The 23,821-nt window shown below is 45.8% G+C and overlaps 1 protein-coding gene across 27 annotated transcripts in view; it reads left to right on the top strand.

The window, feature by feature from the left end:
- The window catches only part of CELF4 (CUGBP Elav-like family member 4), a 999,910-nt gene extending 978,146 nt beyond the window's left edge, over positions 1–21,764 (top strand). For 10 of the 27 annotated variants that reach the window (XM_054986378.1, XM_054986374.1, XM_054986377.1 and 7 more), the window contains exons 11-12: positions 2,253–2,336; positions 21,637–21,764. In XM_054986378.1, the coding sequence (XP_054842353.1) occupies positions 2,253–2,336; positions 21,637–21,764 (212 nt within the window). Of the gene's footprint in view, positions 1–2,252; positions 2,397–21,636 lie in introns of all 27 variants that reach the window. The other 17 variants (XM_054986392.1, XM_054986366.1, XM_054986367.1 and 14 more) reach the window with 2 other exon arrangements.
- The last annotated feature ends 2,057 nt before the right edge of the window (positions 21,765–23,821 follow it).

Genomic DNA, 23,821 nt, shown 5'->3' with positions numbered 1-23,821 from the left:
AGGGCAGCACACGTAGCGGGCCAGTACGCAGCTGAGAAGGACTCTGGGTCACAGGGAAGCGATCCGGGAATCCATTCCTGGCATCTGAACTAAAAACTTCAGGGAGCAGGTATCTAAAAAGACCTTTCTGTGCTTGGATTTGAGTCCAGTGGCAACTTTGGGACCCAGAAGATTTCCTCTATGAGAGTTCTGACTCTCAAAAGCTGACACTCTGAAAATCTTGTGGGTCTCTAAGGTGCCACTGGACTCAAATCCTACTGATCTGCTGCAGACCCAACACAGCTATCCACCTAAAACTTTCTGAGCTGTGACAGGCCTGGGCAGGCAATACCGATCTAGCTGGACCAGCCATCTGATTTGGTATAAAGCAGTTTTATAAATATTACAGTCTCCAATTCACTTATTTGTTTGGAAACTGGTATGATTACCTTAAAAGCACGCTTATGGATCGCTGTTATTCTCTATTGATTCAAATCAATGACTAAACCTCTGGTTTAGCCAGTTTAATAGTGAAATATTCTAGTATACCATATTGGATTAAGGAAACGGAGCTTAAATTGGGTTATTATGGGCCATTTTCACACGTCTTATCTGCCACTGGAACATTGTGCGAAACACCCGGAATACAGCATCTTCCTGCGCGAAATCGCACCAGGAAGACGCTGTCATCCGGGAGTTTTATGCAAAATCGCATCTTCTTGGTGCAATTTTGTGCAAGAAGACGCTGTCTTCCGGGTGTTTTGTGCGATGTTCCGGCGGCAGGTAAGACGTGTGAAAACGGCCATGGTCTCTCTAAACAGTTTTTACTGAATATGGAACATAGCTCTGTCAAATATTTTCTTAAACGAAGAATTTTTGACATTGAGAGACAGCGTGACCTGAGCCAGGTTAAAGGTTATCTTCTGGTAATAGAAAACTTAAACAGATTGACAATGATGCCATATTTAGATAAAGCTGACTACAGGAGAGCAGTTACCCTTCTTAGAAGGGATATGCTACCATCAGCGGCCATAGATGGTAAATACATGAAGCAACCATGGCCGATTCCAGACGACTAACCTGAACGCGAAATATTGTGTTTTCTCGCGTGAGTTTGGTGCGACGTCACACCAAACTCGCGCGAGAAAACACGATATTTCGCGTTTTCTCCATCGCGATCCGGAACATGGCGGCATGCAGCGCCTTCAGGTTAGTGGTCTGGAATCAGCCCAAATGAGGAAGGAGTGTGTGTATGTGGGGCTGGGAAACAAGGAAACGAGGAGACGTTCTTTTTGAGTCTAAACTTTATCAAAATATCAGAGCTGCCTATCTAACTCCGATTTGCAATCAGTTTCCTGAAAGAAATGCTAGATTTTATTTAGATAAGCTTTTAGCTGATAGGGACCAAGAAATCACCTTAAATGTGGCAAAATTTGCTGTGCAGGCTATAGGGATCCGAAACTATTTTGTAGCAGGAAATATTTAATTATTTTATTAATTTTAAAGTTTTAAATATTTAAGAATTTGGACCCTGGAAACTCGATGTTTATTAGATGGATAGATTTTTAATCGTACAATTTACCTTGACTGTATGTTTTAATTAGATTGTATGTTGTTACCTGTCTGGTCTTTGACCGTATTAGACGTTGATTGATTGACTATTCTCATATATATTGCAGCCTTCAGTCTGAGGCTGATTTAACTTGTTGCGTGCAGCAATTGTGATCAGGTGGAGAGGTATTTCTGTGCAGCATCTCAGTCCGCACACTGAACCATTCTTTGGAACACCACCATAAATGGCCCAAAGGCCTGCAATGGTATGGAGAAAATTGCCAATTCATAGGGAGAGCCATATTGGCAGCTGCCACAAGGATTGCTTGAGGGCTAGTTTATACCATTACAGTACGAAGAGCTAAACCTTTTCCTGTTTCATCCCACTTTAGGCTGCAAGGGGAAAAGAAGGTATGGCTGAATGCTTCCCTACAAAAACAACAACAACAACAACAACAACACTGTACTATAAAAAAGCAATAAAAACAAAAACAATAAAAATAAGCAATAAAAACAATAAAACAATAAAAATTAAAAGAAAACAAGCCTTATTAAGGAGTAGTCTAGGAGAGAGCTCTTTTCTTTGACAGCTAGATTTCATGATGCAAGGATTTTGTTTTAACCTGGTGAAAACAATCAAGTGAGCTTCAGTGGACCCGGTGCTGCTTCATTCATCAGACTTTTCCTCTTTTCTCTCTCTTTCTCCTCCGTCTCTCCCTCAGGACCAGAGGGCTGCAACCTGTTTATCTACCATCTGCCCCAGGAGTTTGGGGACGCAGAGCTGATGCAGATGTTCCTGCCATTCGGTAATGTCATCTCCTCGAAAGTGTTTGTGGATCGGGCGACAAACCAAAGTAAATGCTTTGGTGGGTAAAGATAACAAAACAATTAGATTCATCCAGGAAAGGAACTTTCTCTGAACTACGTTTACCATTTTATTATTTTTTTTTCAAACTGCTAACTTTTTTTTATTTGGTAATTTTACTTAGCTGATCTTTTTTTCTCAATTTACTTTTATGGATTTCTCTTTTGTCCCCCTCCTTACTGCTGCCCCCCCCCACCTGCTCCCTTCTTACTGTCTCATACACCAAAGACTGTATGCCCTGCTACAGAGAGGATCGCTGACTCCGGGATACTTTGGGAGAGAATCCCAAATCCTGGTTGGAATGGGAAAGGGATGTGCATTTGAGGGGAGGGGGGACAACGGTGAGCAAATTTAGATGTGGGGGGCAAGGGGGAGCAGATGGTTGTCATGTAGAATTTGGTACAGGGAGGGACAGAGCTGCTCTTTGGAAAGGCCCTCTACCGGCGGTGAGGCAGAAGATCGGCGGATCTGATGCAAGCCAAGAGGTTGTTCCCTTGGCTGGAGATGGAGGGTTTGGGGTTCAGGATTTACAAGTGCATGTCGGAGGGTGAGCATGTGATCTTACTGTTTTAATTCTCTACAGGTTGTCCCCCATCTTCACTTCTCCCTCCTCTGTGCTACAGTTAACTGTATTGAATGCTGTCATGATGTGGGGTGGAGTCTCCTACCATTTCATCTATCCTCCTCCTGCCATCCCTCTGCCATGCCGTGCCCCCCTCGGCCCCAAATAGGATCCTGACCCTTTTCTTCCTGGCACTTAATCCTCAATTTGACAGCCTTCTGGGCATTTTCTTCTTCCCTCTCCACCCCCTAGCAAAAAGCACATTCACACAGGCTTTTCTCTACCTATCAACCTTTTTGTCAACAGAAAGGAGCTTTGCCCCAGTATCTTTTTTTTTTAATAGATTTTATTGGATGAGGTGATATAAAGTAGTTGGTTAATATATAGAACTTATCCAAATTAAACATTTCTAAATATATAACCCCACCCCCTCCCCTTCCCCTTTTGCCCCAGTATCAATCCAGCGAGCCAAATCAATATCATGATAGTCTGAGATGCCTTCAGAAAATATACGGAGCCGTTAGAGCAGGTTAACTTAAGAACCCAATATGAATGGTTGTCTGGAGCTGAGAGTACATGGTCAGAGTTTCTGTGTGCTGTGGCGATAAGGCTGTGATGCATCTCTGTGCTATGCACCCAAGTCTTATTTTAACGGTGTGGGAGAACATTCAGATCCATCTGTCATTGACCAGCCTTTGTGGAGCTGGGGTGATTAGAGATATGATAGCGGCCAACTTCTGAAGGCTATGGTTGAAGTACACTTCTCTCGCCCAAATAAAACGGAGGTAAGAATTCCTGCCGGGTTGTGAGAGCATTCTTCAAACGTTGACTTGGCCCATAATGGGTTCACTGCCCCTGCCAGCTCTCCCTGCCAGTTTTTCCCTCCACTTTTTCCACAGAATTTGAGTTTAGTGGAATCTTCGAGACGGGCACGATTTTCAGAGTATAAACTTTCGAGAGTCAAAGCTCTCTTCTTCAGATGTCTGAAGAAGAGAACTTTGACTCGCAAAAGCTTATACCCTGAAAACTTCGCTGGTCTTTAAGGTGCCACTGGACTTAAATTCTGCTGTTCTACTGCAGACCAGCACAGCTACCTACCTGAAACCACCTTTCTCATGAAAGCTTACTCATGTGAAGACAGGCTCCTTTACCCTCAAAGCTTGGGTGCTCCTGAACATACTGTAGCATGTAGCATGTTAGCTGTGCTGAGATGGACGTGTTGGAATCAGTTTCCGTTCACCCTACATAGGTGATTTTTACCACTTTGGGCCCTATACCTCTTTGGGTTTTCTTCCGAATTCTGGACGATTAACTCCCTCTTCAGATTTCAATGTGGCGTTTCAAGGGTTCTCTTCTAAGTTTTCTGCCTGAGCTTTTTTCCATGGGGAGAAAATTCGGAAGAGAATCCTTGAAACGCCCGATTCTCCAGATTAGAGTCCTGCCGCTCTTAACCACTACACTAAACTGGCTTCCCAGTTATACACACCATCAAGTGTCAACAGTGCCCTTCTCCTGTTTACATCAGGCAAACAGATCAGTTTCTGTGCAAAAGAATAAAATGACATTAATCTGATATCAAAAAATACAAGACTCAGAAACCACTGGGAGAATATTTTAATCTTTCAGGCTATTCATTGCTGATGTAAAAGTGGCAATTCTCCTATACCTCCCCCCTTTTGCATAGGTAACAACAGCACGGGGAGGTGGATTTGATGAAAGAATTCATGTGGACTAGTGGAGTGACAGCAAGAAAACTGATTCATTAGAAATGTGGTGCTGGAGGCAAGTTTTGCAGATACCACAAATGGCCCAAAAGACCAATAATTGGGTTCTAGATCAACTCAAGCCTGAATTCTCCCTAGAAGCTAAAATGAAAAACTGAGGCTATCATACTTTGTTCACATCATGAGAAGACAAGATTCTCTGGAAAAGTCATAGATGCAGAGGAGTTAGCCGTGTTAGTCTGTAGTAGCAAAATCAAAAAGAGTCCAGTAGCACCTTTAAGACTAACCAACTACAATAAAGTTGGTTAGTCTTAAAGGTGCTACTGGACTCTTTTTGATTCTGGAAAAGTCAATAATGCTAGGAAAAGTGGAAGGCAGTAGGAAAAGAGGAAGACCTGAAATGAGATGGCTTGACTCAGTAAAAGAAGCCATGTCCTCCACTGTGCAGGATCTGAGCAAGTCTGTTAATGACAGTGAATTCCCCACTCCTCTGCTTGAAGCCAGCTGGGTGACCTTGGGTTAGTCACAGCTTCTCAGAGCTCTCTCAGCCCCACTCACCTCACAGGGTGTTTGTTATGGGAATAATAACAACATACTTTGTAAACCACTCTGAGTGGGCATTAAGTTGTCCTGAAGGGCGGTATATAAATCGAATGTTATTATAATAATTATAGGACGTTTTGAAGGTCTTTCATTCATAGCACTGGCATAGGTCGGAGGCTACTTGATGGCACATAACACATAGTGGAGTGAACCCTCCCTCCCCTCTGCACCCCTGATACAGCTCCCTATGAAGTCACCACTAAAAGGCTGGGAATGTTACATCATAGACCTCCAAGTGTCACTTCTGTTTTGGTCCTTATAACTCTGGCAGGATGTAAAAAATGAATACATAGACAGGCTTATGATGAAGCTGTTAAAATCTTTTGTAGAACCACAGACTAGTCTGCCTTTCAGCCACAGGCTGAATGTCAATGAAAAAACTGTTACCATATGACTGATGGAAAACAAGATAATTTTTCAGGACAAATGCATATATTTATTCCTGCAATAGAAATCTTGATGGACGCTTGCCGGTCAGCAAAGCAGCCAAACAGGGCCACCCACTGTCAAGGCAGGATATTTCTGCATACACGGGCACTCCAAAGGTACACAGAAAAATATTATTTTGTAATTTTTTAAAAAATCTCAAAAAATATCCCTGGGAACACTGAGCATTCTCCTAGCTGGTAGTACCCCACGAAGGGTGAGGAGTCATTTTAAAAAGAGGGGGTAATAGAGACGGTACGGGAAATTGATTCCTCACGCCTGCAACCGTTTCCGATATTGGGGTGGGAGGGAGATTAAGGAGGGGGAATGCACACCAGGTAAACATCCCCCACCCTCATTCTCAACACACCAAGGAATCTTTGGGCCATTTAATACCTAAAAGAAAACCAGCAGAATAACAAAGTGTATTATTATTCGAGATGGGCATGAACCTAAATATGAACCAAAAAAACGCACGAGCCAGGCTTGTTCGTGGTTCGCAAACCAGTGGTTCGTGGAAGCTCATTTCCACGAACTTCCACGAATTGATCTACTGGTTCGTTTGGTTCGTATTAAAGGGGCAGTTTAAATGGCTATTTCCCCGGGGAAATGGCCATTTAATCCTTTCTTGCCCCTTGCAAGTGGCAGGTCCCTTTAAACTATCAACTGGCAGGCCGCAGGGGGGATCCCCCCCTTGCCGCCTGCCAGCTGATAGTTTAAAGGGACCTGCTGCTTGCAAGCGGCAGGAAAGGGCCCTTTAAATGATTAAATGCCCCTTTCCCTGCTGCTAAGCAGCCGGAAAAGGGCATTTAAACCCCATGAACCATGAACCACGAACTGTTTCATGAACTTGCACCAGTTTGTGGAAGTTTGTGGTTCATGGTTCGTGAAAACCCACGAACCACAAACCTCATGGTTTGGGGTTTCTTTGGTTTGTGCCCATGTCTAGTTATTATTATCCCCACAACAATCACTCTGTAATTAATGACATCCCCTCTACAATGATTCTTCCAATGGAAAGGGGGCAGAACCCCACCAGCTTAAATTTTCCTCAATGTGGGGGTTTAGTGGTGTAGTTTGGTATAGTGGTTAAGAGTGGCAGGACTCTAATCTGCAGAACCGGGTTTGATTCCCCAGTCCTCCACTTGAAGCCAGCTGGGTGACCTCCTTCTCCAAACTCTCCTATACAAGGAGAGGTAAATCCCTCCTTCTCAGGCTGAGATCTCCTGGCTCAGCTAGCCCTGAACTTCCACACTAAGGTCAATTTCCTAGTTCAATGGTACTCACTCCACAGAGTGCAGAGAGCCATATTCATAATTCTCATTGTGACTCCTTTATGCCCTGGTTAACACCCCAAACACACATGAAACATAACGTATAACTGTAACTATTATTATTTACTTCATTTTATGCCCCACCTTTCTCCAGTAGGGACTCACAGTGACTTATGACATTCTTTCATCTGTGTTAACCTCACAAGAACCCTGTGAGATAGATTAGAGTGTGTGGCTGGCACTAGGTCACCTGGTGAGCTTCCATGGCAGAGATTAGAACCTGGGTTTCCCAGATTCTAGTCCCACACTCTAACCACTATGCAACACTGTCTCTCTGTAACCCTCTTAATTGTCTGAGTACTTGTAAAATTGCCTCTCCCCACTACTCTCTGGAGCTCTCTTAGCCCCACTCACCTCACAAGGTGATTATTGTAGGGATAATAGAGCCAGTTTGGTGTAGTGGTTAAGAGCGCAGGACTCTAATCTGGAGAGCCGGGTTTGATTCTCCACTCCTTTGCTTGAAGCCAGCTGGGTGACCTTGGGCTAGTCACAGCTTCTAGGAGCTCTCTCAGCCCTACCCACCTCACAGGGTGTTTGTTGTGGGGATAATAAGGGGGGTATATAAATCAAATGTTATTATTATTAATGTTATTATAATAATAACATACTTTGTAAACCGCTCTGAGTGGGTGTTAAGTCATTCTGAAGGGCGGTATATAAATCGAATGTTGTTGTTGTTGTTATTAATATTATAATAATGACATACTTTGTAAACCGCTCTGAGTGGGTGTTAAGTCATCCTGAAGGGTGGTATATAAATCAAATGTTGTTGTTGTTGTTACTGTTAAACCATAACCAGCCTGCACGTATCTGATGTGGAAAGAAGGATTTCTAGGTCAGACTTACAACAACGATCTGTTTGCAGGCATTCAAGTTACCTAAAACTCTATTAGGCTGGGTGGTAAAAAAAAGTGCTTTCCTTCATTAAAATTCCCTTCCACGTTGAACGCTAGTGTTCCAGGAGACAGAGTGGTTAGCCCTCTTCTTTCCACTGAATTTTCTACTTGCAAGAAGTTTCGTTCCCTGGGTTCGCATCCCAGAGTGGTATGGCCCATTCCACCACCTCATTCCGCTGCTTATGTTGACCCACCCTCACACACAGAACTCCTTCATCTCCACAACCTTAATATAATCATCACAGACAAGCTGTGTTGTGTTTTTAAAATAAAACTTATTTTTAACTGTCTGTAATCAGGATGAAGTCATCCTGGCTAAAGGAGCCCCCCCCCCTTCCCAGAGCATGGGGTGGGTGCCATAGGGCGCTCTGAAGAGCCACAGGCGACATATCAAACAGGCACACAGGGCTCTCAAGCCACTCAGAGTCTTTCTACACGAGACACCTTGGTGTGTGTTCAAGTATAGAGAGATGCAATGGTAGCTGGGAAGCGTAGTTTAAAAAGACAGAGCCTGTGAATATCGTTCCTCAGAAGGTTTGTTAATTTCATCTTCGCCTCCCGAAAGGCTCTGTCAATTTCAACTATCCCGTTTAAAACTGTGCTGGGAAGCGTAATTTAAACAGATTAGAGTCCTTCCGCTCTTAACCTCTACACCAAACAAACTTGATTAGATGGATTCAGATGGGAGTTGTATGTTTAGACTATTGGACCAGGAGAGCCCAGTTCGAGTACCTGCTTTGCCGTGGCAGCCCGCTGAGTGGCCTTGGGCCAGGTATGCTGTCCCTCAGCTTTACTTACAAGGTTGTTGTGAGGATAAAAATGAGGAAGGGAGCACTGTTGGGGCTTTTTGAGGACAAGCGAGATAAGAGTTTACTAGGCAGAGAAGACAGAGGGGGAGATCCTCTGGGGAAATGATCAGATGCCAAGGAGCAGTTAACTAGTGAGGACAGCTGCTTGTGGGCTTCCCTGCAGCGTCAGACTGAAATCCATCAAGGCCACTCTCACGTTCACCCAAGTAAATCCAGGAGCGGAAAACGAATAGCACAAAATTTATTTTATTTATTTTATTCAGCTTATACCTTGCCCTTCCCTCATGTGGGCTCAGGGTGTCTTACAGCAAGAACATACAATTTAAAACATCACGACAGCATAAAAACCAGTTTAGCATCTAAAATCCAGGCACCTCTAAAAAATACCAGGCTACTCCGGTACTACTATAGAACCACAGGACCGCCATGATAAAGGCCCAGGGTAGTCCCAGAAAGGGTGTGGGGATGAGAAGAGGGGACAAGACGCTGGCTCCTAGTCAAAGGCCTGGCAGAACATCTCCATCTAGCAGGCCCTGCAGAACTATAAAAGGTCCTGCGGGGCCCAGATCTCCATTGGGAGAGCTTTCCACCAGGACGGGGCCAGGGCAGAAAAGGCCCTGGCCCTAGCAGAAGCCAACCGAATGTCCCTCGGGCTGGGGACCACCAGAAGCTGCTTATCTGCAGAGCACAAGGCCCTGCGGGGGACATAATGGGAGAGGCGGTCCCGTAGATATGCAAGTCCCAGTCCATGAAGGGCTTAAAACACTAGAACCAATACCTTGATCTGGATCCGGAACTCAACCTAACATTGTATGGCTCCAGCTTCCAAAGGTAATTAGGTTGTTTGGTTAAAAGGCTATATGATGCACAAAGAACAGAGAAGGAATAGTCTTTGACCCTGGCCCGAGTCAGGAAGTACAACTGCCTGACTTTGGCCTGAGACCACAGGGATAGGTTAGGGTTGCCATCCTCCAGGTGGAGGCTGGGATTCTCCCAGAATTACAGCTGATCTCCAGGCTACAGAGATGAGCTTCCATGGAGACAATGGCAGCTTCCGAGGGTGGACTGCTTGCCATCCCATCCCTGCTGAGTTCCTCCTCCTAACTCTGTCCTTCCCGGGCTCTGCCCCCCAAATCTCCAGGAATTTCCCAGGCCAGAGTTGATGAGCTAAGTAGGGCAATGAAGCAGCTTTGAGGGTGGACACTATGGCATCGCATGCTGAACTTGCCGTCTTCCTCAAACAACATCCTTCTCAGTCTCTACCCCCAAATCTCCAGGAATTACCCAGGCCAGAGTTGGCAACCTGGGTTGGACCCTCCAGGGCAAGAAGGATGCCTTTTGACTGCCTTGTTTATTTACAGCTCCCTCCAAATGGATAGGTGATGAGAACGGGCAACTCGAAGAGAATGAAGCTTATTGGTCCATTAAGCATCTTCACGCAAGGGACCGCATCAAGCTTGGCGAAATACCTAACTTCAAAGAAGCCCCCCCATGCCACACACCCTGGCCTTTTCTTGACCTTTGCGGAACATTTTAATCCATGCTGGCGCATCTTTTTATCCACAACAGCTGTTACGCCAATAACGGTGGGAGGGAAAATGCTCCAGTTGAATGGGAAGGGATGAATGAAAAATAGAGGCCCATAAAACTTCTCACCCTCCACCCACGTTCCGTACCAGCTCCAAGCAATCAGGGGAGGTTTCGGAGGGAGGCAGTGCACGGGGAGGGGGAGGGGGGGAAGAAGTATTAGGGCCAAGCGCCACTATTCATTTTGCAAACTATAATTAATTTGATGTTTAGATTAATTTCTGATGCGCTCTCAAAGGTGCACGGAAAGCATTTTTCCTTTATTATAATGTTGATTGCTTATTGGGGAGATAAATCTAACTGTCAGTTATGCACCGACTTCCCAAAAACTTTCAGACCTAGCAAGCATGTCTGCGCAAGGAACAGCTGTTTGTAGCTCTGCATTAAAGGGACAGCCGGGCCTTTTCCTAGCCACCCCCAGTAAAGACATGAGAATCTCGCTCTCCTTCCTTGTGAGTGTAAAGGTTATGTTGCAAAAGAAGTGTTAAAAACGATGATCCTAGGCCCAGTTTGTCCACTTGCCAAGGAAGGGGCATTTCTTGCCCTTGTACTTCAGAGGCAAAATCTGAAAATGCTATGAAAAGGCCTGCAACTCAAATAACATCTGGGCAAGATTTCCAGGAGCAGGTGGCAGCCATATTTGATACTCAACTGTACTGCTATAGCTATTTACTGAGCTACTGTAGCATAGTGGTTAAGTGGTTGGGCTACTGCCCAACTACTGCTGTCTGCTTAGCAGGTGGACTTGGGTAAGCCACTCATCTCAGCCTGAAATCTCCAGCTATATTCTGGGCATAATATAGGATTGCCAGGTTCCCTTACCCTCCTGGCGGGAGGTGAGTGACCTGGCACTTACCTCTCTGGTGCTATGGTGCACACACGCAAAATGTGAGCAAGTTCCTGGCCTGCACGATGATGTCACGTCTGGGAAGTGACATCATCACGCAGGCCACATGCCACTCCCAGGAGCTCTCCCATGTTCTGCAGGGGACCGAATCAGGCCGCTGCGGAGCACCAGAACACTGCCAGGACAGCACGATGGGCCCTGGAGTGCTCCTGTGCTCCACAGTGTCCAAATTCAGCTTGAATCCAGCCCAATTTGGCCCAATTTGGGCCGAATCCAGACCGAATCAGGCCACTCCAGAGCACGGGAGGATGCCACACAGCCCAGGAGCACATCCCGTGAGGCACGTTCCCCCCTGCCAGCCAGGTAAGTGGAGGGGAGAGAGTAGGAGCAGGTTATCCCCCACCCCCAGTGGGGGGGACTGGCAATCTTAGCATAATAATAACCCTAATTTTGTTCACCATTCTGAGTGAGGCACTGATCTGTCTAGAAAAGCAGTATATAAGTGAACTGTTGTTATGATTATTATTTTTCAGTCTAACTCAAGGGCTGACTATCTTCTCCTTCTCCAATCTCTGCCAACTGGGCCTACCATTTTCCTGCTGGGTATGATTGCTCTCCACCCCCAACTCCCATTGACTGTTGGCATTCCAGCAACCAGTGGGAGAAAAAAATTACCATAGAGCTTCTGGTGATTCCTAGAGTGGCATGATATCACTTCTGGGTTTTCCCAGGAAGTGATGTAATGCTGCTTCCCAAATGCACCCCCCCCCCAAACTCACCACACTCAAGATTCTTATCGATTGCTAGCCTCCAGTTGGCAACCACCGATCTTGCTATTTATTTATTTTATTTGAGGGAGAGAATCAGAATGTCGCAGATATCCATAGATACCCACTATGTTCAAATTCTACCAATTCACTGTGGCAAAGAAGGGGCCCAAAGAAGCAGCAGGCTTGAGAATTTTATCTCCAGTTGCTTCCAGAAGCAACTAGCCACAAAAGAATGAATGAACTGCCAAGTATATCCATAACTTGCCAGTTTATTCAGATCTGCAGAACCGTTTGGAGAAGTTGTGCTTTTCAATGGGAAATGAGGGGCACAACTGGGCAGTACTAAGAACACAAATGATTGGGAGGCTCGTTGTGAAAACTGCAGTTTTGCCTTTGTGGATTAGTGTCCTCCTGACCATGTGGTACCTGTATGTGGGAAAACACACATCTGCAGAGCCTCAATTCTGCCAGGGGACTGTCTGGACGAGTCATATTGTAATGCCCCAAGGATGTTTATTATGATGGGGAAGCATCTGGCAGCATTGGCTGAGCTTTCCCCATGGGACAGGCAAAGGGTTTCCAACTCTGCTTGAGAAGTAGGCACTAGGGAAGAATTCTTACATGTCAGCCATAAGCCCAAGCAGAGAGTTAAATTCTGAGCTCCCTGCAAAACACCAAAGTAAGGCTGAGCCAAATTTGGTAAGACACATCTCTACATTTGCAAGGAAGGAGGGTTGCCATTTATTCTGGTCCGGTTTTAACCGGAAAAATTGTTCAGATGGTGGAGTGAAGGAGAAGTGAACATGGGGCCAGCGCTGATGGGTAGAAGGGTGGAAGGCCGAGAATCAGTGAGGCTAGAATTGCCATCTTCCAAGTGGGACCTGGAGTTCTCCCAGAATTACAGCTGATCTCCAGACAACGGAGATCGGTTCCCCTGGTGGAGATGGCAGTGTTGGAGGGCAGGCTGTGTGGCATCACACCCCACTGAGCTTGTTTTACTGTGCTCCCCAAAGACTTCCTTCCCCAGCCTCCACCCTCAAATCTCCAGGAATGTCCCAAACCCAAGGTAGTGATCCTAGGCAGGGCATCGAAGTCCCACTCCTGAGAACAGAAATTGCAGGAGACGTGGGCTGAGGACCATCAGAGATTTTGATTCTCCAGCTGTGAGTCGCTCCGTTTGTTTGTTGAGTCCACCCGGAGCCATTTACTCCACCCCATTTAGACATGTAATGCCATGTGAAATTCCCTGTGAAATTCCCTGCCACTGAGTAGTGGTTATGAATTAAACAATTGAACTAACAAGGCCAATTGTAGATCAAGATGGGTAGCCGTGTCCGTCTGCCTATAGCAGTAGAAAAGAGCAAGAGTCCAATAGCACCTATAAGACTAACAAAATTAGTGGCAGGGTATGAGCTTTCTTGAGTCACGGCTAGAGATGGACAGGAACCGGAATATGAACCAAAAAAACGCACGAACCGGCCCGGTTTGTGGTTCGCAAACCAGTGGTTCGTGGAAGCTCATTTCCACAAACTTCCACAAACTGGTCTACTGGATCGTTTGGTTCATTTTAAAGAGCAATGCCCCTTTCCCTGCTACTGCAAAGAGGCAGGGAAAGGGGCATTTAAACACGCAGAGCAGCTGCTGGTTGGGGAGATCCCCGACAAGCAGCTGATCATTTAAACAGCAGGGCTTGGCTGCCCGGCCAGGAGTTCCCGGCCGGCCAGCCAAGCCCCACCCGCTCTTTAAATGGCCATTTCCCTGCTGCTGGGAGTGGCCACTTAAACAGCCCCACTGTTTAAATGATCAGCTGATCTGGGGGTTTAAATGTCCTTTTCCCTGCAGCTGCTAAGCGGCCGGAAAGGGGCATTTAAAACCCATGAATCACGAACTATGAACCGGTTCGTGAACTTGCCCCAGTCCGTGGTTCCTGGTTCATGAAAACGCCACGAACCACGAACTGCACAGTTCGGTCTTTTCATGGTTCGTGCCTCACAACTCACTTCCTCAGACACCTGTATCACCCTTTCTTACCAGCAGGATACCCTACTGGAAGGGAATATCCTGAATTATGAGCTGTTTCCCAATAAATCTGGATTGTCTGAGTAGGCAGTGAGTTGACGTTGATGACTTTTCATCAGCTGCCCTTTCCCTGCCTCTTACAGCATCTGGTCGACCCCCTCCTTGCCCTTCAGTCCCCTGCCCGCATTTGAGCAGCCGAATTACAGGCAGCAAAGCATAGCCAGGCTTTCCCATCCATCTGTGCTGCAGGGAAAAGTGCCGTTCCCAGCAAATTCCTGCCTAGGTTGGCCTTGCGGCATCACCCAGGGTAAGGTGAGTGGATCAGCCAGAAAACCGGATGCTCCCTTTGAATAAGAATCCCCATATTTTACCACTGGCAACTTTGCCGAACAAGGGAGATCAGAGCTGCAGCCCTTGCAGATTTCTTGGTCCTTTACTGCCCTGCTAAATCATTTATTTAACGCAGCCTTTTTACATAATCCCTGGGAAAAAAAACATAAAATAGATTTATCACAAAACCCCATCCTCCTACCCACCTTCTTCAGACTGGTACATATATTTCTCTGATTATTAATTATCATGGGCATGGAAGAAGCTCGGAGCTTTTAACCTCTCATTTTCTCTCTGCCGCTTTGGCATGTCAGGATGAGTGAGGTCTTTCCAGGCAACTCTTTCTAGGCAAAGTGTACTCAGCAAGTTTCCATCAGAAATTATCTTTTTCACTAATGTTTTTAATAGGGTGCCTCAATTAGAATCATAGAATCATAGGGTTGGAAGGGAACTCTAGGGTCATCTAGTCCAACCCCTTGCACAATGCAGGAAATTCACAACTATTCCCCCCCCCCAAACTCCCCCAGTGACCCCTGCTCCATGCCCAGAAGATGGCAAAACACCTCCAGGATCCCTAGCCAAACTGGCCTGGGGAAAATTGCTACCTGACCCCCGAGGTGTTGATCAGCATTACCCTTGGCATATAAGAGGGCCACGAGAACTAAACTTGGAGGTAACCCTTCCTGCCCTCCCTCTCATGATCTGCCCAGGTTCATAGAATCACCATTGCTGTCGGATGGCCATTTAACCTCTGCTTAAAAACCTCCAAAGAAGGAGAGCCCACCACCCCCCGAGGAAGCCTGTTCCACTGAGGGACCGCTCTAACAGGAAGTTCTTCCTAATGTTTAGCTGAAAGCTCTTTTGATTTAATTTCAAGCCGTTGGTTCTGGTCCAACCTTCTGGGGCAGTGGAAAACAACTCGCACCACCCTCTGTATGACAGCCTTTCAAGTACTTGAAGATGGCTATCATATCACTTCTCAGTCGTCTCCTCTCCAGGCAAACATTCCGAGATTCTTCAACCTTTCCTCATAGGACTTGGTCTCCAGACCCTCGCTATCTTCAGTGCCCTCCTCTGGACACCTTCCAGCTTGTCTATATCCTTCTTAAATTGTGGTGCCCAAAACTGAACACAATACTCTAAGTGAGGTCTAACTAGAGCAGAGTAGAGCAATACCATCACTTCTCGTGATATGGACACTATGCTTCTGTTTATACAGCCCCAAATTGCTTTTGCTTTTTTAGCTACTATATCACACTGCTGACTCATGTTCAGTGTACAGTCTACTAAGACCCCTAGATCCTTTCCCCCACATACTACTGTTAAGACAAGTCTCCCCCATCCTATAATTATGCATTTGATTTTTCCTTCCTAAATGCAGAACTTTGCATTTATCTCTGTTGAAATTCATTTTGTTTTAGCGCCATTTTCCAGCCTGTTAAGATCTGTCCCCGACCATATTTGCTACCCCTCCCAATTTAGTATCATCTGCAAATTTAATAAGCATTCCCGCTATTCTTTCGTCCAAATCAAATGTTGAACAGAACAGGTCCCAGGACTGATCCCTGGGGAACTCCACTTGTCACTCTTCTCCAAGAGGATGAGGAACCATTAACTAGCACTCTTTGGGTGTGATCTGTCAACCAGTTACAGATCCACCTAACAGTAATAGGATCCAAATGACATTTTACCAACTTGTTGACAAGGATATTATGTGGAACCTTATCAAAAGCCTTACTGAAATCGAGATAAACTATGTCTGCAGCATTCTCCTGATCCAGCGAGAGAGTAACTTTCTCAGAAAAAGAGATACGGTTAGTATGACATGACTTGTTCTTGAGAAACCCATGCTGGCTCTTAGTAATCACAGCCATCCTTTCTAAATGCTCAAGGACTGACTGATGCTTTGATCTAAGACATTTCCAGGTATAGATGTCAAGCTGACGGGTTGCTAGTAACCTGGTTCCTCCTTTTTCCTCATCTTGAAGACGAGGACAACATTTGCCAGCCTCCAATCTTCTGGCACTTCGCCTGATCTCCAAGAATTCTCAAAAATAATGGAGGCTCAGAAATTACATCTGCGAGTTTAGTACACTTGGGTGCAATTCATCTGGCCCTGAGGATTTAGTTCCATTTAAAGAAACCAGGTGTTTACGTACTACCTCTATGCTGATCCTAGGCTGTAACTCCCTTCCCCCATCGTGTGTTCTGTCATTGCCATGTTGAGCACCATCTCCCTCGCAGGAGAAGACTGAGGACAAGTAGGAATTGAGCAGTTCCGCCCTCTCTTCATCGCCTGTTACATTTTCACGTCCCTGTCCCTGCAATGGGCCTACCACGTCCATGCTCTTTTCCTTTCTTGGAACATAAGCAAAGAACCCTTTTTTGTTGTTTTTAGCCTCTCTTGCTAGCCTAAGCTCATACTGAGCTTTAGCTTTTCTAACACTCTCCCTACTAGCATTCGTTATTTATTTATATTCATCCTTGGTTATAAGGCCCTCCTTCCATTTCCTAAATGAGTTTTTTTATTTCTCAATTCATTAGAAAACTGTTTATGAAGCCACCTTGGCTTCTTTAAGCTCCTCCCACTTTTCCTTCTCATAGGAATCGTTTGTGATTGTGCTTTCAATATTTCGCTTTTAAGAAACTCCCACCCGTTTTGAACTCCCTTCTCCTGAAGTATTTCTGACCATGTGATTCAGTTTGTGATTCAGTTTGTTAAAATTTGCTTTCCTGAAGTCCAGCCTATATGTCTGACTACATACAGCTTTTCCCTTTCCTAAGACTGTAAATTCCACAATTATATGGTCGCTGCTACCCAGGGTGCCCACCACTATCAAGTCCAAAGTAGCAGAACGCCTCGTTTCCCTTTCTACTTTCTGAAAAATGACGTTGTCAGCAAGACAAGTCAGGAATTTATTTGATCTTGCATTTTTAGCAGAGTTAGACTTCCAACAGATATCCGGGTAATTGAAATCTCCCATGACCACTGTGTCTCGTCTCTTTGTGAACTTTGTAATTTGTTCTAGGAGTTTCTCATCCAAGTCCTCTGCTTGGCTTGGTGGTCTAGAGTAGACCCCCTTAGTGTTCCCAACTTTTTTTTTTTTTACCAGCATCTGCTCTTGACTTTGAGCTTAATCCTCAAATGGGGCTGCTGAATAGGGTTGTCAGTTCTGGGATGGGAAGTTCCTAGAGATTTGGTAGGTGGAGCCTACAGCATAGCGTTTGGGGAGGGGGGAGTTTGGCAGGGATGTAATGCCATAGAGTCCACCCTTCAAAGCAGCCATTTCCTCCCGGGAAATGCTGTAACTTGAAGATCAGTTGTAATTCTGGGAGGACTCCAGGCCTCACTTGGAGGTTTTCAAGCCTACTGCCGACTGCCACAATTAACCCCGGGAAAAGAGTCCATCTGCCCTATTCTCCATTTAAAGGAGAGAGAGAGAGATGAGGGATGAATGGATGGAAAGCGCTCATCCATCCTTAATGGAGCGGAGAAGGCGAGTGCTTCTGTAGTGTTCTATGATGGCTTGTTTTAAACTTTAACTTAACTGGGAAACATAGCAAGTGGTTGATTCCTAGAAAGGCTTCAGCAACAGCCCCAGCTTACAGGCATTTTGTGGATGAGAAAAAAACTAAAGCAAGTAGATTGGGGGGGGAGAGACCCAAGGCTGGCAAACAGTGGGAGACTGACTTTCGAAAGTGTGGCCTTGCCAGTAATGTGCTGATGTCACTTCCAGTTGTGATTGGAAGTGATGTCACTGTGTCACTGGCTGCACTTTGGCATTCGCCGAACTGGTTTGGTTTAACCATAGAGTTTTGACTAATTGCTAGAGCATTAAAGGCAACGCATTGCTGTTGCTTCAGTGTGTAACAAAAGTCATTTTAGCACACTGGGACATCAGTGTCTGCCCCCACATATCTCCCCTATTTTCTCCCACCACTGTTCAGCTGAGCAATGGTGGAAAGGTTCCACTGGAGGAAGGGTCCCTCTGTGGTGCTGACCCAAGGTGGTGTTCAGATCAACCCCAGTCAGGGGAATTTTATATCACCACCACCCCCAGCAGTCCTGGCTGCAAACATTACCATATCTCTGTGTCCTGAAAAATTCCCTTGCTTGTTCCTTTTCATTGACTAGCTGTTTGCTCAATGAATGTCCTAGCTGTTGATTATATTGTGCTTCACTTCAGCCATGTAATCCGCCTTGGATCTCAGTGAGAACAGTGAAATAATAATAATAATAATAATAACAACAACAACAGGGGATGCCAGAGTCAAAGAAAAAGAACAAGAAAAAATGATTAAATATAGAGATCTGGCAATAGAAACCACTCGTCTATGGATGAAGACTTGGAACCATCTCGAAAAACCTTGCAATTCATACAGAAAAACTGCAGCTTTCTGACATAACACCTACAGAACTGCAAAAGATGGCACTACTTGGAACAGCGTACATATTATGCCGATATCTGGACCATTTCCAGACGGCTTACATTGTTCTGGAAAACGGCGAAATCTCACGAGAAGATGCTGTTATCGCATCTTCTCACATGATAACAGCGTCTTCTCATGCGATTTCACATGATAACAGCGTCTTCTCACACGATTTCATGCAAGATTTCGCTGTTTTCCAGAACAAGGTAAGCCATGTGGAAACAGCCCTGGTTGATACTTAGGTCTCCGGTGGAAACTTGTATCAGCTTAGCAAGGCCAATCAATAATAACATGTGACCTCTGCTTATTGTTGATTGTGTTTTAGATGATGATGATGATGATGATGACGGTGATGGTGATGATGGTTATGGTGATGATGATGATGATGATGATGATGATGATGATGATGATGATGATGATGAAATGCAGGCCATGCTTGGTTAGAAACTGTAAGCTTTCAGAGTTTTATGTCCTGACCTGGATAGCCCAGGTGAACCTCATCTTGGCTGATTCCGCACACGTTGGATAATGCACTTTCAATGCACTTTATCAATCGTTTGAGGTGAATTTTTTGTTCCGCACATGAAAAAATCCGTTCCAAATGATCTATAAAGAGGATTGGCAGTACATTATCCAACGTGTGCGGAATCAGCCCTTGTCAGATCTCAGAAGCTAAACAGGATCGGCCTTGGTTAGTAAGTGGATGGGTTGCAGAGGCAGGCAATGGTAAACCACCTCTGTTAGTCTCTTGCCTTGAGAACGCCCCCCCCCCAGGGGTCGCCATCAGTCAGCTTTGACTTGAGAGCACTCTCCACCACCACCAGGGTTTTATATGTTCTCAGGGGCTTGAGCAGACCAGTTTCCCCATTTCCCTTTGCTTTCCCTTCTTTCTTAGCTGCATGCTCAGACTTGATCAGGCAGGTCTGTCTCTGCAGGTGTGTCTGTTTTGAGATGGTCTTGTGATACTGGTTACTTCACCAACGCTTGTTTTTCTGCATTCCTGGGCAGACCCCCCCCCCCGCCTTATCTATATCTCCATTGTTCCACTTGCATGATCAGCGCTAGTCATTCACAATACAGTAAAGGTGTAGACCTTAGAATAGGTAAGACATATGAATGAAATGGGAGGGAGACTGCAAGATCCCTCCTCATACTAGTAAAATGACTGGACACCGTTACAGACAAGAACAAAGCACAACAGGACCGGGTTGCGGTTCCTGCATAGTTGGGGATTCCTGGGTGTGGTGGTGAGTGCTGTCAAAGTCATAGCAACCCCTGGAGGGGTTTCCGATGCAAGAGTCTAACAGAGGTAGTTTGCCATTGGCTGCCTCTGCAACCCTGGTCTTCCTTGGAGGTCTCCCATCCAATTTCTAACCAAGGCCGACCCTGCTTAGCTTCCGAGATCTGATGAGATCGGGCTTGCCTGGGCTATCCAAGCTAGGGCCTATATATGATTTTGTAAATTAACCAAACAGAAACAAAATTAAAAATGGCTAATGAGGCCTAACTATGCTGGAATATTCAGAGCCATTGAGGATAAGTTAAAGGAAAAAAGGAGGGGAGGGGAAATTCACCTGCTCAGGTCCTGCGAGTTTAAAGAATTCTGGAGGGGACACTGGAAGGGTAGAATTTCCAAATTGTGCCCCCCTTCCATGATCCCACCCACCTGCCTCCCCCACCCCCCCACACACACACTTTAGCTTGTCATTTATAATGCTTGACACTTTCACTACAGGTCAATGAGTTTCCTTTAAGGAAGCACGGGGTGGATTTTCCCACCTCTTCAGCTCAAGGAGCAGAGATTGCCACATAGTAGGAAAATTCACTGTAGTGTGTTGTGCTGCTTACCCACAGTTCTCCATGCCACAGAGCGGAGGAACCATTTGGGAGGGGTGAAGTTACATGAGAAAAACAAGGAAAGCACCTCTCCCCGCCCCTTCCAGGGTATTCTCTGATGCTTGTATAATTCTTCCACATGACCACACCCCTGTGGGATGGCCTTCCAGAGTGATACGGAGGAAAACCACCCCTCACCAATGCCAACAACTGGGAATCAGGCCCGGTGCGGATGTTGCAGGGGGATTAGGGAAATTCTGCCCCCTTCCTTTTTCCCAGCTAGCAGGCCATACCACATCTACGGGATCTAGCAGATGGTGCGGAGACCCTGCATTTCAGTTCCTGACTTCCACTGAATAACTGTAATAATCAGGGCTTTTTTATGGGAAAAGAGGTGGTGGAACTCAGTGGTGGAACTCAGGACCGCACAATGACGTCACTTTGGGTCAGCTGGAACAAGGGGGGAGTTTTTTAAAGTTTAAATCGCCCTTGGTGAAAATGGTCAGCGGTGCAGAGGGCCATCTAAACTCCCCTCTGTCTGGAGATCAGGGGGCAGGGCCACCAGCCATGTGACCATTTTCAAGAGGTGCCGGAACTCCGTTCCACCGCGTTCCCGCTGAAAAAAAGCCCTGGTAATAATAAAACCCATCTTTTTTTAACACAAGCCTTCCTTCCCACCCTCCACTCCGCATCCCATCTCACCTGCCCAGAGCTTGGGATTTTACCCGTGCCATGTCCTCTTGTGTTATCTTCCTGCCTCTTCCAGTCTTGAAATCTGATGACTCCCAACAATTCTGTCTCCACCAGTTCCTTTCTAACTTTGTATTACTTCCCATCTCAGCCTAGACTCAACGGATATCAAGGTCTGTTCACTCCTTGATCACTCCCCTGAAATTAGCTCTGCCAGAGACCCCTGTGTCGAGCCACATCTGGCAACGCTAGTCTCCACCGGTCCCTCTGCCCACCCACTTTTCATGTTCATTCTTAAAGTGGTCTTGTCTGTGTGGTGTAGCCCCACAGCCCCCTTCAGCTGGTTGAACCCTGCGCCTTGCCTCGTGTTTTGACAGGTTTTGTGAGTTTCGACAATCCTGCCAGTGCTCAAGCTGCGATCCAAGCTATGAACGGCTTCCAGATTGGCATGAAGAGGCTGAAAGTGCAGCTGAAAAGGCCGAAGGATGCTAACCGCCCCTACTGAAGCATTGTGGGAAACACTGGATAAGCAAGGTCTAGCACAGGTAACTGCTTGAGGGGGGCAGGGACCATCACCTGTTGTCCAAAAGCATCTCTTGTGTTGTGGATCCTAACCGTTCAATCTCTAAGGTTCTCTAACGCCTTCCTTCCCCTCCAGAATCATACTAGAAGCATATCCATGAAATGGGATCTGGTCACGTGAACCTTACGGTTGGGTATGGAATGGGAGACACAAGATCGGTATGGCGATCTTGCATTTGCTGAACCATCCATGTTGTCAAACTTCTTCCTCCAACAGAATGGAGTCGATATGGTTCCAAATACGAGATCAGCTTACCTCTTTTGAGAGTACTTTTCTCTCTAGGACTGGCTGGGTAATTTTAAACAATTAGAAAGAGGCAGTAGAAGGGATTGGTGGTTTTCTGCATCATGGGGAGATCTACATGGACTGTACCCTACCATCATACAGAGACCCCATTACCAGTACTGTTCCCATTGCTGTGGCCTGAAAAAGATTGTAGGTGCAATCCACTAGACACGGCTTCTTCACCAGCCGAACTCCAATGAATGGGAACTGCTTCTCTTCTAGAAGGGCAGGCAAAGCATAGCCGGATGTTCTTTTCAAAGTCTTATTCAGTCTAGTGGAGTGGAATTGTCAACCATGTGGTCAGTGGTTGTGTCAGTTACTTAGTGGTTTTATTAAAGTAGGCAGGGGTGTTCTGTTTATAACTCTCTCTAGTTCTGTGGTATAAACCTGTCAAAACATTTTCCGTTCCTTGTTTGGAGCAGTCATTACTACGAGATGTCTTCTCACCAGGATAATGGAAGGGGGTGTTACACCAGGGGTCCCTCCGCTGCCCCTCTCATTTATGACAACAGAGATTGGGAAAGAGCAGGAGTTGGCAGACTGAGAACACAACTGCTGGAGGAAACTTCTCCAGGGCCTGAAGGCAGTAGGGATATGCAGCTCTTGACCCGGTGCCCATCCTCAAGAGAGCACCAAACTAGCTCTTAAGCACCCCAGCTGCTATTGCAACCTTCGTCCAGCCCATTGGGGATAATTATTACACCATTCTTACCTTAAAAAGTTGGTTGACCGAGAGGAAAAAGTAAGGAGAAAAAGAAGGACATATTCCAGATAGAACAGACTGAAGTAGTATTGATATTGATAATGTTGATCATGAGTTAAGATATAGAGCCTCTCTACACGATACTTTTAACACGTGTTCTTCACGTGCTGGGAGATGTAATGTTAGCTGGGAAGCATCGTTCTAAATCACAGAACCAGCAGAGGGGACAGATTCTCTCACAGCCCTCTGCTGCCTCTGGCATCTCCCCTTTCGGAGCCTTTGCCCTGTCAAGGCTCGGTTAATTCAAGGATATTCTATTCTTTGTCTAGTCCTCTCTCCCACAAACACCGACCAATCTCATTTGCAAGGAAGGGTCTAAAATCCAAGCCCATTTGTCTGAAAAGCTTCCACGGAAGTCCAAAGAAGTGGTGCATGAGTAGAGGACCCGGCAACACCACAATAAGAGCGTTAGGATATGGTCCACAGCCAAGACTGGTGGGTTTTGAGTGGCAACAGATTATGAAGCTTTGGAGAAACTTTCAGTGCTGAGTTCCCATAAGTGAGTTTTTGAGTAACAGAAAAATGTGACGAGCTTCTCTGCCCCTCAGCTTTCCGCTCATGTCCTGAGGGAGACAGAAATAATTGTCTGGGTGAAGCGATCCAGGGATGTGTCTTTATGCATTCAAACAATACCCTGATAGCTCCAATTATCCCTTGATAAAACATTAGAGATGTGAAATCACTTAATTTATGCATCCTTGGGTAAGAAGCAGGAAATGGACACGGGAGTTCTACATCTTTCTGGTAGCAAAATGGAGTCGTGACTTTCTTAAAATGAAAACAGGCAGCAACGTTGCGGTGCTGGCTAAGGAGGCAGATTGTGGAAGGCTGGTGATGTGGGCTAATGGCCTTGGTATTCTTCAGAATCAAGTCTTTATGCTTCAGAAGTATGACTTAGGAGTAGCTGATGGTTACTTGGCTGTAGACCAGA

Source organism: Eublepharis macularius, chromosome 8 (genome assembly GCF_028583425.1).
Source record: "Eublepharis macularius isolate TG4126 chromosome 8, MPM_Emac_v1.0, whole genome shotgun sequence".
In the NCBI taxonomy this organism is placed as follows: domain Eukaryota; kingdom Metazoa; phylum Chordata; class Lepidosauria; order Squamata; family Eublepharidae; genus Eublepharis; species Eublepharis macularius.
Note: the sequence above shows the minus strand (reverse complement) of the source record. Positions and strands in the feature narration are given on the sequence as shown.